Source organism: Heloderma suspectum, chromosome 2 (genome assembly GCF_057233095.1).
Source record: "Heloderma suspectum isolate Gila_16-S chromosome 2, 16-S_ref, whole genome shotgun sequence".
Taxonomy (NCBI): Eukaryota; Metazoa; Chordata; class Lepidosauria; order Squamata; family Helodermatidae; genus Heloderma; species Heloderma suspectum.
The window spans coordinates 310,053,718-310,068,261 of record NC_139459.1 but is presented as its reverse complement, the minus strand read 5'-3'; the positions used below and the strand labels follow the sequence as shown (position 1 = coordinate 310,068,261).

Sequence of the window (14,544 nt, the reverse complement as noted above, 5' to 3'; positions counted from 1 at the left end):
ACATTAAAATAGTTTAGCCAACTTTTAATTGCAATGTTTAAACATTATGTACATAAACAAAAACTGAAATTTAATACAGTATCCAAAGTGTACAAATATGTATATAAAAAAGGAATGTTTGCACTTATAGTAACCAAGAGGGACAGCAGAAAGAGCAAGATATTTTTTTTTAAATGAGACAGAGCTATTTATTAAGATTCAGTTTCTCATGATTTTCCCAAAGCCAGGTATGATACACATTCAACTTATGGTCTTGTGGCTGAACCTGAATGAGAATCAAAAAGTAATAATTTTAGTTAAGAAACACAAAGTTTGTATCATGCTTAGAGTAAGCGTACAACTGAAATCCATTTTGTGGCTTAATGGTGCAATTCTATGCACACTTCCTAGGAACTAAGTCCCCACTGAACAACATTAGGCTTACTTCTGACTAAACAGGAATAGATTTTTAACACTACGTCCTTCCCCACCATGAGGCTTGGACGCTGTGAGTAAACAGGAATAGGATCAAGCTGTTGGCATACTGTAACACCTAAATATGATGGAAGATCAGAGTCCAATCTTATGTTGTGCCATAGCTACTTGCTGATTCTGCAAGGCGTAAGAAGCACCAAGTGACAGCACTGCAGCAAGGATACATGGAATCCCCTTATACCACTTCTAAGACTACTGCTACACAGCAGAGCACAGGATCAGGCTGCTATGCCCGATGGTTTCGGGCAGCTCTAGTTCATGCACAGTCCAAGGGCCAGCCCTAGTTTTAGGTCTTGTACCACATACATGAGGACTTGCTGATTCAGGAGCATGGACATTCCATTCCATAGACATTACTAAAATCAACAGCAGGGTTTGCATCATCTTTCATAGACTTAAGCAAATGCCAACATCTGTTACCTCTTTCCACTCATTGACACAGAAGATCCTGTAAGAGTCATTTCCATATTTTCCAATCCCATGCAACTCAATGGGATACCTCCATTGTTTGACCAAGTACTCATCTAAGGAACAAAAATCCATATCATAAGAAAAGTCCTGAAACGGATTTCATTAAATTCTATTGCTTTTAACCTGGAGAAAACTTACTTGTATGAATAAGGTGAACTACATCAATTAAGAAAAAAACAAAGCTACTTATTTAAAAACAAAGGGAATAACAGCCTTCTTGATTAATCAAGAAGAGGTATTAATATGATTAACTTGCCATATTCACAGGACAACACCTGTACACAACATACACAGAGTGGAGTCCCTGGTTCCTAAGCAGTGGGAACACAATGATGTAAAATTGTAGTGCCACAGCTGCAGCTCTCAGAATCTATTTAAATCATCCTGTTTAGGGCAGCAATCACATGTATACATTTCATGCCTGCACCTACATTGTTTGTAGTTTCTTTTTCCTAAGCTTCCGCTCACCTCACCAAACCTCTCCAAACCACTTTAGAACTCTTCCATGTTAAAAAAGTTGAGGAATTTTTAAAGGAGAACTATCACCACTGTGCTCTGATCATCTCCACGCCGCCTCATTTCCCCTTAACACTGCAGTCCTATGCACACTTACCTAGAAGCCTCACTGAACACATTAGAACTTACTTGTGAGTAAACCCAAATAGGATTGCACTGTAAACAAATCTTCCACAATGCCAAGTCCCCCAAATTATTTTTTGTGTTAATGCTATGGATTTTAAGAATAGTCAATAGTCAGAAAGACAGCTTTGGGAAAAGAAACTACCAATAAATAAATAAAATATAAATGCAGGTTCATGAACAGACTTGTATGTGCTTATCCCTCTGGACAACAGCCTATATTGAGAGCTGTTGTATTGTAGTGGTTCCATGTGTGAGCCAGCAAGTTTCTAAATCTCGTCTCAGCCATGAATTCACTTAAGGTGCAATCCGATGCATGTTTAGACAGAAAAAAGCCTACAAATCCCAGCATGTCTGGCTGGGGCATGCTGGGAGTTGTAGGCCCTTTTTCTGTCTAAACATGCATTGGACTGCAGCCTTGGGCAAACTACCATCTCTCGGCCTTGGGCTCCCACTTGCAATGTAGCAATAACAATACTGACCCACTTTACAGGGTTGTAGTAAGGACTCGTGTGATAATGTACGCAAAGCACTCTAAACCCTCAAAGAGCACTATATAAATCCCGAGTACTATTGCTACATGCCCAAGAGAAGTTACCTGAAAATTTGATGATGGTCCTTGCTCTGAGTTCATACAGGCCAAGAGGTTTAAGTAGCTCTGACATTTCCTCCCGGTCAGCAGTCCTTGCTATCGTAGGTGAAGGGTATTTCTTCAAAAATTCCCATAGCACAGGGATGGCCATTTTTCCTAGTCAGAAGAAGATGCTGTGAATAGTAAGGCCTGCATTTAATTTCTTTGCAAGGCAGACAGCAGCGTCGCAGAAGACAGAGTTTCCTACACTGAAGTTACCTGGCAGGAATCCTGCTCACAGTCATGGTTTTGGCCACATGTACAACTGGTAAGACTGACATGTGTCTCACCACACAGCAAGTAACTTCCACGAGAGAAAATTAGCCTTGCATGACACAACTGTATGGTGCAGAAATATATGTTGCGTTTCTTTCAGTACAGGTATGGACAATTCACCACCTGAATTTTTAAACGGCATCTTGCATAATACTTTCAACCAAGGGCAAAATGTAATCCTCCTTTTAGCAGCACTAATTTACTTTGCAGAGGTTAACATCAACATAGCCGGGGGGGGGGGCAAAGTGGAGATAACTTTTCTGGGATGCTATCCCACACTGCTGGGGAATGTGTGTGAAACAACCTGGGATGGGGAGGAGAGCCATGGTTTTGTTATTTATTTATGGTTAAATAAATAACATGTTTTCCTTATTTACCTGAAGTCTTGTTCAGAAATATAGTTGCAATTAGAAGCTTCCATGGATCATGAAAGAGCGTTTCTTGAACCAAATTAAAAGGCGAGCGAGGCGGAGTCCATTTCCTAAAGGCCTTCCTTCTAGGTGGGCTTGGAGCTATATGCACACACACAATCAAAATCTAAAAATCAATTGCTTTTCTTTTAATCCATCTGTCCTTACAAACAAAGACAGAAAGAGCACAAATGTGAATTGCCTCTTCAGGCTCTGAGGAAACCAGTATGTGGGAATAATAACCAAGATATGTCTGCTCATATTACAAGCCTTCCTCTTCTACTTTCCTAAGACTCCAATTGTTACCCAAAACTGTGGCTTGTTTAAATACTACTTAATGAAAATAAACCAAGATCAGAAACTATGTTTTCACCTGGGTTTGTTCCCATTAGCGAGAGTTTTAAACAAACCAGTCCCACCAAGTTTGGATATAAGGGAAGCTGTGGTTTGTTCAAAACAGAAGCAGATGCTTCCGATCACCTCCACTGGAGATGGGGGATGGGGAGTGCTCAAGGCAGAGTCTCACAGTGGCTCATTCACATGGTTCTCTATTACTTCTATGCCAAGCTAATGTCGGTTTATATAATACAGAATATCTCAGCTTCAAGGCTCATAGTTACCTCTTTAGAAAGGATTCCTTAATGCTCTGATATGATTTAGTCCCATAATACCACATACCCTGGACTATGGACACCTGTGTAATGTAAGTACATAAGCAGAGCGTTGCTGGATCAGGCTAAAGGCCTTATGTAGTTCAGCATATTGTTCACACAGTGTTCCATGGCATACTGCCTCTGATACTGGACATAATACATAGCCTAATGACTAGTGGCCAGTGATAGCCTTATTCTCCATGAATTTGTCTAATCCAGTGTGCTTATATGAGCCAATTGCTGGTAATAGTTTGATATATGTTGAAATGACGATTGCTATTGGCTTCTATCCCCTTCATGGATCACTGCTTTGTTGTGGCAAAGGGGCTTGCGTAACTCAGTGAAGCCATAAGCTATGCCGTGCAGAGCCACCCAAGACAGACAGGTCATGGCAGAGAGTTCTGACAAAATGTGGTCCACTGGAGAAGGAAATGGCAACCCACTCCAGTATTCTTGCCAAGAAAACCCCATGGAACGTAACACAAGGCTAAAAGAGATGACACCGGAAGATGAGCCCCCCAGGTCGGAAGGTGTCCAATATACTACTGGGGAAGAGCAGAGGGTATTTCCAAGTAGCGCCAGAAAGAGTGAAGGGGCTGGGCCAAAGCCAAACGGACACTCAGCTGTGGATGTGTCTGGTGGTGAACAGAAAATCCGATGCTGTAAAGAACAATATTGTTTAGGAACCTGGAATGTCAGATCAATGAATCAAGCTAAGTTGGAGGTGGTCAAACATGAGATGGCAAGATTGAACATCGACATCTTGGGAATCAGCCAACTAAAATGGACAGGCATGGGCGAATTTAATTCAGGTGACCATTATATCTACTATTGTGGGCAAGAATCCCTTAGAAGAAATGGAGTAGCACTCATAGTCAACAAAAGGGTAGGAAAAGCGGTACTAGGGTACAATCTTAAAAACGATAGAATGATCTCAGTACGAATCCAAGGCAAACCATTCAACATCACAGTAATTCAAGTCTATGCCCCAACCACTGATGCCAAAGAAGCTGAGGTTGATCGGTTCTATGAAGACCTGCAACACCTTCTAGAACTAACACCAAAAAAAGATGTCCTCTTCATCATAGGGGATTGGAATGCTAAAGTAGGAAGTCAAGAAATCACCGGGATAACAGGCAAGCATGGCCTTGGTGTACAAAATGAAGCAGGTCAAAGGCTAATAGAGTTTTGCCAAGAGAACACGCTGATCATAGCAAACACTCTTTTTCAACAGCACAAGAGGCGACTCTACATATGGACGTCACCAGATGGTCAATATCGAAATCAGATTGATTATGTCCTTTGCAGCCAAAGATGGAGAAGCTCTATACAGTCAGTAAAAACAAGACCTGGAGCTGACTGTGGCTCAGATCATGAGCTGCTTCTTGCAAAATTTCGGCTGAAATTGAAGAACTTCGGGAAAACCACTAAACCATTCAGGTATGACCTAAATCATATCCCTTATGAATATACAGTGGAGGTGACGAATAGATTTCAGGGATTAAACCTGATACACAGAGTGCCTGAGGAACTATGGACGGAGGTCCGTAACACTGTTCAGGAGGCAGCAACTCAATCCATCCCAAAGAAAAAGAAATTAAAGAAAGCCAAGTGGCTGTCTGATGAGGCTTTACAAGTAGCCGAGGAAAGAAGGGAAGCGAAAAGCAAGGGAGAAAGGGGAAGATATATCCAACTGAATGCAGAGTTCCAGAGAATAGCAAGGAGAGACAAGAAGGCCTTCTTAAATGAACAATGCAAAGAAATCGAGGAAAACAACAGAATGGGAAAGACTAGAGATCTCTTCAAGAAAATCGGAGCTCTCAAGGGAACGTTTTGTGCAAAGACGGGCATGATAAAGGACAAAGAAGGCAGGGACCTAACAGAAGCAGATGAGATTAAGAAGAGGTGGCAAGAATACACAGAAGAACTATACAGGAAAGATCTGAATGTCCCTGATAGCCATGATAGTGCGGTCACTGAACTTGAGCCGGACATCCTAGAAAGTGAAGTCAAGTGGGCCTTAGGAAGCATTACTAACAACAAAGCTAGCGGAGATGACAGTATTCCAGCTGAGCTATTTAAAATCCTAAACGATGATGCTGTTAAAGTGCTGCATTCAATATGCCAACAAATTTGGAACACTCAACAATGGCCGCAAGATTGGAAAAGGTCAGTTTACATTCCAATTCCAAAGAAGGGCAACGCCAAAGAGTGTTCAAACTACCGCACAATTGCGCTCATTTCACATGCCAGCAAGGTTATGCTCAAAATCCTACAAGCTAGGCTTCAGCAGTATGCGAACCGAGAACTACCGGAAGTACAAGCTGGGTTTCGAAGAGGCAGAGGAACTAGAGATCAAATCGCCAACATTCGCTGCATCATGGAGAAAGCAAGAGAATTCCAGAAAAACGTCTATTTCTGCTTCATTGACTACGCTAAAGCCTTTGTGTGGATCACAACAAACTGTGGCAAATTCTTAAAGTGATGGGAGTACCAGACCACCTTACCTGTCTCCTGAGAAACCTGTACGAGGGTCAAGAAGCAACAGTAAGAACCAGACATGGAACAACCGATTGGTTCAAAATTGGGAAAGGAGTACGACAAGGCTGCAGGTCACCCTGCTTATTTAACTTATATGCAGAGTACATCATGAGAAATGCCGGGTTGGATGAATCAGAGGTCGGAATTAAGATTGCTGGGAGAATTATCAACAACCTCCGATATGCAGACGATACCACCCTAATGGCAGAAAGCGAAGAGGATCTCAAGAGCCTCTTGTTGAGGGTGAAAGAGGAGAGTGCAAAAGCTGGTTTGAAACTCAACATTACAAAAACTAAGATCATGGCATCTGGCCCCATCACTTCCTGGCATATAGAAGGGGAAGAAATGGAAGCAGTGACAGATTTTACTTTCTTGGGCTCCAAGATCACCGCAGACGGTGACTGTAGCCATGAAATTAAAAGACGCTTGCTCCTTGGGAGGAAAGCTATGGCCAACCTAGACAGCATAGTAAGAAGCAGAGACATCACCTTGCCGACAAAGGTCCGTCTAATCAAAGCTATGGTTTTCCCAGTAGTAATGTATGGCTGTGAGAGCTGGACTATAAGGAAGGCTGACCGCCGAAGAATTGATGCTTTCGAACTGTGGTGCTAGAGAAGACTCTTACGAGTCCCCTGGACTACAAGGAGGTCAAATCAGTCAATCCTAAAGGAAATCAACCCTGAGTGCTCATTGGAAGGACAGATACTCAAGCTGAAGCTGAAATATTTTGGCCACCTAATGCGAAGAGAAAACTCCCTGGAAAAGACCCTGATGCTGGGAAAGACTGAAGGCAAAAGGAGAAGGGGACGGCCGAGGATGAGATGGCTAGATAGCATCACCGATGCAATGAATATGGACTTGAGCACACTCCGGGAGAGAGCGCAGGACAGGAAGGCCTGGCGTGCTATGGTCCATGGGGTCACGAAGAGTCGGACACGACTGAACGACTGAACAACAACAACAATTGGCTTCTATGCTTCTAACTCAACAGATCAGTCTTTATCAATGTATACATGGAGAGGACCATGTCTGACAGCTAATCACTGGGCAATGTCTTCTGTTCGCACAGAAATGGAAGACTAGTAGCCAAAATAAATTAGCATAATCTTTTCCATGTAGGTACAAAATCAAGTTGATTTCCTTCCAAGAAAATACGGTTAGGCTGCAAAACCAATTGGTAGGTCTTGCAATTTCCCACAAGGCATTTCCCAAGAAAGCATTTTACCTTCTTTGATGAATTTAGTGGAAAAATATGGACTGGTTTTCCTTCTTTCCACCTGGGTTCTTTGAACATGGTTCTCTAAAGGTTGAAAAACAAATATATAATTTCTTGTGAATTTGTATGACAGCAAGTGGTGCATTCTCCTTTGTATGTGTTTTTCTGTTATGATATTTGGGCACAGAGGATTCTCTCTCATTAAAATACTATAGATTAGGAGCCTGTTGCATTCTATCCAGTCCCTACATTGTATTGTTTTAAAAACAATGAGTAAAAATAACCCCTCTACAAATAATCAGCTTTAAAAACAGTGAGCAAAGCTTTATGGTGTTCAAGTGAATTTTTTTGCCTAGAAGCTTGCCAAATAAAATACAGTTCAGAGCACCATATAGTGAAGGAAAGCAATATCAATTGGATATGATGGTAAACGATGTTTCGAAGTACTATCATGGGAATGCCACCCGAAAGATAACTCTAGTCATATGAAATCATACGGCTGGATCCAGATTGGCCTTTCTATGAGTGGAAGGTACCAGGATCCAGCCATGGCGCCCTGATGCAGGAGGATGGGAGGGAGGTGACCTCTTTGCCAGTTACCCCTTCTTCATGCAGTCTCCTGTGTTGCGTCTCATGCTACTCCAGAAGGGCTCCCAGCCCTCTAGAGCAGCTTTTCAGCAGGCACAGGAGGAAGGGGGAATTGCAAAGAGCACCTCCCAGCTCAACTGGATCCCTGCTAAATACTAATCTGGAACCAACCTATAGAGCAGCATTCCCCAACCAGGTTGGCTGGGAATGGTAAGAGTTGCAGTCCAACCCATCTGGAGGGCACCAGGCCATAGAGCATAAAAGGCATGAGATAAAAATATCCTTTGAACCACTAGTTTTTAAGTACCCCTACTAGAATTTTAGAACAAAGTTCCACTCTGAAATATATACCTTTTACTGATGTAAAACGTTTCTTATTAAATGTCTGTGAAACAGTAGCATCCACGTTGGGAGCAATTTTTAAATCTTCGCTCCCTGAAGGCACCCAATTTCTCTGCATTTCCAACTGTGAAAGGTTTTTATCAACGGCGACAGTGACTTCTACACTGCTGGGACCCTCAGCACATTTTAAATGTTCAGTGCTTGACTTGTGTTCCAAGAGAGCTGCAACTGGTTGAACCTGTAGCTCCAATTTCGGTTCAGAAAACAGCAGTTCATCCTTCAAGCACATTTTCCTTTTCCTTGAGCCTCTCTGGCACGCTTTGTGGTCGCTGATATTATAACTATTAAAAATACATCCTGCATTCTTTCGTCTGGATTTTTTAACATTTTCAGTCACTTGTTTTTTATGTGATGGTCTTCTCTGTCTTTTGTTTTGGTCATCATCCAAATTCCTTGTTTCTGAATGGTTTCCGGCTTTCTTAATTTGAATCCTTCTTCCAACAGTGCCATTTTGTTTGGCTTTGAAACAATAATCCTTTGAGTTATCTATAGCGAGCCCACCCTGTGAAGAGATGGAAATATCTTGCAGTTCTCCAGCATTGGTTTGAGGTTCCAAAATTTTATTTTGCAGAGAAGATGTATTCTCCCCTTCACTACTTTCTAGTCCAAGATCTAGAATCTGGCTCCCAGAGATATAGCTGCATGCTTCCAACTCCACAGCTGTAGTGCTATATCCTTTAGTTCTTGATGGTGTACTCTTCTGAACAGAGGCTGTAAAATCAAAATCCTCTAATTTAAGAACAGTCTCACTGTTCTTTTTAAAGAAATCCAAAAGAGCACGTTTGGATCTGATCTTCGTTCCTTGAGGACTAACAAGAAACACACACATCAAGGAGTTAGTTCATTACCGTAAAGCACACAAATGTAGTAAAAAACAGCCAGAAGGTTAACAATAATTGTATTCACTTGTAGACATACTGTGGAAAGGCAGGATATACATTTTTCAACTAAATAAATAAATATTATGGGGAAAATAAAGTTGAAAACACAATACTGAAACTATTTATAAAGATGCTTATGGTCTTATGGTGCCAGCAGAGCTACCTTGAGAATCGCAATTATAAGATGAAATATACATATTTTAAATAAATAGGTGGACTTAGTAATGGCAAATATGATATTCATATGTGCATTATGATGCATAGAATGGAGCACCATAAACAACACCTGTTGGAGCCCTAAAGCAGAGCTCAGGCCTCCCTAAGAAAGTACTGAGCTATTGTGGGGGAAAAGGGCAGCAGGGATGTAGGCTCTTGTTCAATCCAGCCCCCAAAGGTTCATTCTTCTGTCACAGGGGATGGGCATATTCCAGAGTTTGCTATGCTGGGACATGATGAGCATTTGGGGGGGGGGGGGTTCTCCCGGAAGCAAGCCCCAGGAGAAGGAAATCAGCAGATGTTTTCCTGATAAGTGAACACAGACTTCTAGATTTGGATCAGGTTTGGGGAACACTGCAGCTACTGGATGAAAGGGAAAGCACTTTACTCTAGGGAGATCTGAACAGTTTTTAATTTTTCTTGACTCCTAACATACTCACCATGACAAAGGAGTAATGTTAGCATCACACGTTATTTTAGCATAATCTGTTTATTTAAAATGCTTTAATTCCACCTTTCTTCTTGAAAAGCTCAGGGCAACTAACACACACATTAGTGTTTGTATACACATACACACATGTGCACAATAAAATACAAGAAAAAGTACAAATAAAAATACTATCTCACATACACAAAATCTAACAGCAGAAGGCCATCAGATAAGAGAATTAAGAACAGCATTTAAAAACAACCAAACAGGTTTCAGTGAAGACCTTCCTCAAAATGAAGCTCTTAAGGTGTAATCCTATGCATGTTTAGACCAAAAAAAGTCCTGCAACTCCCAGCATTCCCCAGACAGTTGTAGGTCTTTCTTCGATCTAAACATGCATAGGATTACGCCTTTAATATGCAGTGGAAGACTATCAAGTAAAGAAGACACTGGACCACCCTAGGCAGGGAGTTCCAAGCCAGGCTCAGCCCCTGCAGAAGGATAGTCTACCATTTTTGCTAACTAGGATACATTTAGGGTAGTAGCCCAAGAAACTGAAGGTTGTAATCATATGCACATTTCCTGGGTATACTCCCCATTGAACATAGTGGAACTTACATCTGAGTAATTATGCAAGGCAGCTACAAATTAAATACAGATTAAAACAAAATCTAAATTAAAATGTAACGAATAAAAAACCACAAAAACACATCAAAATAAACAAATTATTATTTATTTATTACATTTATATCCTGCCTTTTTTCCTCCTTAAGAAACCCAAGGTGGCATACAGAATCCTCCTCCTCTCCATTTTATCCTCACAACAACAACCCTGTGAGGTAGGTTGGGCTGAGAGTCTGTGACTGGCCCAAAGTTACCCAGTGAGGTTCCATGGCCAAGTGGGGACTAGAACCCGGAACTCCCAGTTTCCAGTCCAACACTCTAGCCATTACACCACACTGGCACCTGACCACTTCAAACCCACTTCAGCAACTGACCAGCTTATATGCCATGTTTGTGCACAGTATATTAGACAGAGTCAGGAATACTGTATCCACATAGGGCTGGCAATTTTATTTACTTATTGTTCCGGCAAGGTTCTTGTGCTTCCAAATAGCTGCCTGATGGGCAGAAGGTCTTCTTGATATGGAGATGAAGTGACATGGGAAACGGCATCTGCTAAGTGTCTGCATGCTAAATTACTGTCAAATCCCTACTGCCAGAAAAAACGAAGTTGGCATCCTACATGATTTTTTCTCTTTAGTAAGACTTGATTAATTTTAAATATAAACACAGTGTATTTACCCTTTTTCTATTATAAACAATGCTAGTCACTTTTTAATGATTTCTGCACTCTGCACTAAAATGTTATTTGGGTTACATCAGAAGTCCACTATCAAGAGGTATAATTAGCGTTACCTGACAAAATAAACGTCATATCTTCCTGCAGTTTTTCCACTCTGCCTTTGCTTTATTATCTTCTCCCATCCTTCCAGAAAAGCTTTGTGACATAAGGGAGCCACGAGAGATACGGTAGTCTCCTCCTCTTTACATTGGGTGTGACTTTCTGTGATGGATGCTGTCTCTTCTTTCTTGGTACCAAAACAGTCCCCTGGTGTTGTTATAAGTTGTGCCTTCTCTTTGTTTGCCTCTTCAGCCATGTGTGTATTGCTTTTATCACTGCAAGTGAGTATAAGAACATCAGAACAGGCCTTATTTTTGTACCCTTTAAGAACATAAGAAGAGCCATGCTAGATCAGACCAAAGGTCCATCTAGTTCAGCATTCTGGGCCTTTGGTCTGAGCCTTTCCTTGTATGGAAGTTATTCTAACCCCTTGATCATTTTAATTGCCCTTTTCTGCACTTCCTCACCTCTACAATGCCCTTTTAATCCCCAAACTGGTGCATTTCTATATGGCTTGGGACCAGGCTATCTGAAAGATGGCCTTCTCCCATATGAGCCACCCCAGTTCTTAAGATCTTCTGGAGAAGCCATTCTTTCGAGACCACCACCTTCAGAGACACATGTGGTGGCGACCCAAGAGAGGGCCTTTTCTGTGACTACTCCCAGACTGTGGAATCCCCTCCCAAGGGAGGCTAGCTTTGCTCCCTCTCTGCTGTCCTTCCACCAGCAGGCAAAGACTGCTTTATTCAAGAAGGCCTTTGGCTTGTAAATGGGTCTGTTGGGTGCTGTTTTTTACTGTAATTATTATGTTTTTATTGTATTGGGGGGAGCAATCCTATGGCCGCTCATCAGTGGCTATACAGCCATAGGATATCTGATTTTCAGGGTATCGACCTTGGAGCCCACGCTCCAGGGTCGGTTCCCAGACAACCGACCTTTCCCCACTTCTGCGCAGCCAAAACGGGGCGTTCCGGGGTGGGGAAGGCAGAAATGTGTTGTCCATTGTGTTGCATCCTATGTATCGTCCAGCAGCTGCCTCCCCTGCTCTGCCTTCCCGCAGCTAGACAGCCGAAATTGACTGTCTAGGTGCAAATGCAAGGCAGGAGAAGCGCATAGGGAACGATGCCCTCCGTGCTTCTCCTGCCCTGCATTGGATAGGCGGTCGCCTCCGAGTTTGGAGGTGGCCACCTATCCCCATTGGATTGCACCCTTAATGCGTTAATCCATTTTAATTATGACTGTAAGCTGCCTTGCCATTTTTTGGTGGGGTACAAATCAAATAAATAATTTCTATTTTTATCCACAGGAAGAAGTCAATAATGGCTAAAAAGGGGGCCTCCAATTTCTAGATACTACTGGAGATACACTATAGAAGGTGGTTATCTCCATCACACCAATGTTGTGAACTTCTTGGGGGTCATATCATTGGTCACTTAGGGCAGGCATTGGCAGAACACCAATCTCCAGCTGTTTTGGACTTCATCCCCCAGCATTCTAGACCATTGGCCATGCTGGCAGGGGCTTCTGGGAGTTGAAGTCCAAAACATTTGGAGATCTACTTTTTGCCCAACCCAGATGTAGGGTGCATCGAAATGGATAATTCCTAGCGCTATCAAGCAAAAGACATTATGGACATCGTCTTTCCCTCTTTAACAGATTTTTTTGTGGTAAGAGAAAAGGCAGAAGAAGTGGTCGGAAGACACTGGTTACAAATGGAAAACATTGTCATCTGAACTCCGCACAAAAATATGAATGAGGCAGAGAAATTCAACAATAAAAGACAAGGCTTTTATCATGCCATTGCCTTGCCTCACTCATGCTATTTTATGGGTGTCCAGACGACATCATCTTCCACTTGTAACCCTCCCACGTTTCCCCACCACTTCTGTCTTTTTTCTTAAAGGAGAAAATCCATTAAGGAGAAAAAGATGGAATAGCTACACAATGCCTTCTAACTAGTAGTGCTTGAAGCCCTCCGTCTGGAAGCATCCTTAGAGTGTTGGGTTGAATGGTATTTGGTCTGATAAATCCAAGAAGACAATTCAAACTTCCTTAATGCAAATTAATTATTTCCCTTCTACATTATATCTCCCAAAGCAGGCACTCTGTTATACTTACAAATATGTGCAGCCCAATCTTATGCTGCTGTGTGTGTTTATTTGTAATTTGCATGTTCATGTTTTTGTAACATTGTAAACTGCTTTGTGAGGGCAGTGCACCCAGAAAGGCAAGTTTAAAATCTTTTAAATAAATATTTTTAAAGTGTGTTTGCTCATAGGTAAATGCTATTGAGTTCAATAGGGCTTACTTCCACAAACAAGTTCATTGGGGACTGCTACCTTAAAATGTTAACCACATTTTACAGATTTAGGACCACACAGTGTTATTTGTAGATTCTGCAGCAAGCCATCTTTCTTCAACCCTCACCTCTGGGATTAGGAAGATACTACGTTTGCAGGGCAAACAGCTGAGTCCCTTTTTCTTGAAGAAGAAGAAAAGCCTCTTTTTCACAACGGATGCATATTGTCAGTACCCACCCCGGTGCCCTCCCAGATGTATTGGACCACAACTCCCATCATTCCAAGCCAGCATGGCCAATGGTCCAAGGCATCTGGAGGGCAACAGGTCGTGGAAGGCTGCCATACCCGATCAGCTCACCCAAGTGGCTATTTATTTATTGAGCGTTTTGTTTTCAGCCTTCTCGTGCTGGGAAAAAGGAAGCAAAGGGGCAACCATAGTGCAGGTCTAACAACTGTGAAAGTCAACAGGACTTCATTCGCATCTGCAGCATTGCCACGACGGGGGAGCGTGACATCACGTCAACGGAATAAAGGCGCCCATTCCACGCTATTATGACATCACTCCTCACAAGGCCCCGGGCGGGGGGGCACAAGAAGAACGCATACTGCATCTATCCCCTATTTCAAAATGTCCGCTTTCACCCCCTTCTTCCCGTGGGGCGCCCTTACCTGCCCGCAAGCTGCTCCGCTGCGCCCTGAACTGACACCTCGCATCACTGCTTTCGTACGTGTTCGTATTACGCATGCGCAATCCTACCGCCCGCGCCCCCGAGAACAGACAAGCCGAGCGAAGCTCCTTTCCCTCCAGGGAAACGGGGTGTGTGGGGGGAGGGGAAGGCGCGCGCGAGCGAGAGGGAGAGAGAATCACACAACATCTCGCGAGGAGCGTGATTACACGCGGTCGATTTTGCGCACGCGCACCCTCCCGCGGGGTTAAGCCGCGCGCAGTTTGTTAGAAACTGCAGTTGGGAATCACGGTGGAGAGTTAAGACATGCGCAGTGTCGCCTGTG

At 42.7% G+C, this 14,544-nt stretch overlaps 1 protein-coding gene and 1 pseudogene across 4 annotated transcripts; one reads left to right on the top strand and one right to left on the bottom strand.

Moving 5' to 3' along the window:
- MBD4 (methyl-CpG binding domain 4, DNA glycosylase) lies at positions 1 to 14,267 on the bottom strand. 3 transcript variants are annotated; one of them, XM_084840255.1, is made up of 8 exons: positions 14,203 to 14,267; positions 11,248 to 11,508; positions 8,251 to 9,110; positions 7,321 to 7,395; positions 2,869 to 3,003; positions 2,183 to 2,332; positions 895 to 998; positions 1 to 265 (listed from the first exon to the last, which is right to left on the bottom strand). In XM_084840255.1, the coding sequence occupies exons 2-8, from the start codon at positions 11,487 to 11,489 to the stop codon at positions 185 to 187; spliced, it is 1,647 nt and encodes a 548-aa protein (XP_084696381.1). In that variant the 5' UTR covers positions 11,490 to 11,508; positions 14,203 to 14,267; the 3' UTR covers positions 1 to 184. The 3 variants fall into 3 exon arrangements, 2 of the variants coding, with proteins under 2 accessions (XP_084696381.1, XP_084696382.1); XM_084840256.1 differs by having other exon boundaries at positions 8,251 to 9,012; XR_014788551.1 differs by having other exon boundaries at positions 10 to 265; positions 2,183 to 2,349.
- On the top strand, positions 3,832 to 7,256 carry LOC146354957 (protein CFDP2 pseudogene; annotated as a pseudogene). The gene is made up of 2 exons (XR_014787753.1): positions 3,832 to 5,190; positions 7,215 to 7,256. The product of XR_014787753.1 is annotated as a protein CFDP2 pseudogene (transcript).
- Positions 14,268 to 14,544: the final 277 nt, after the last annotated feature.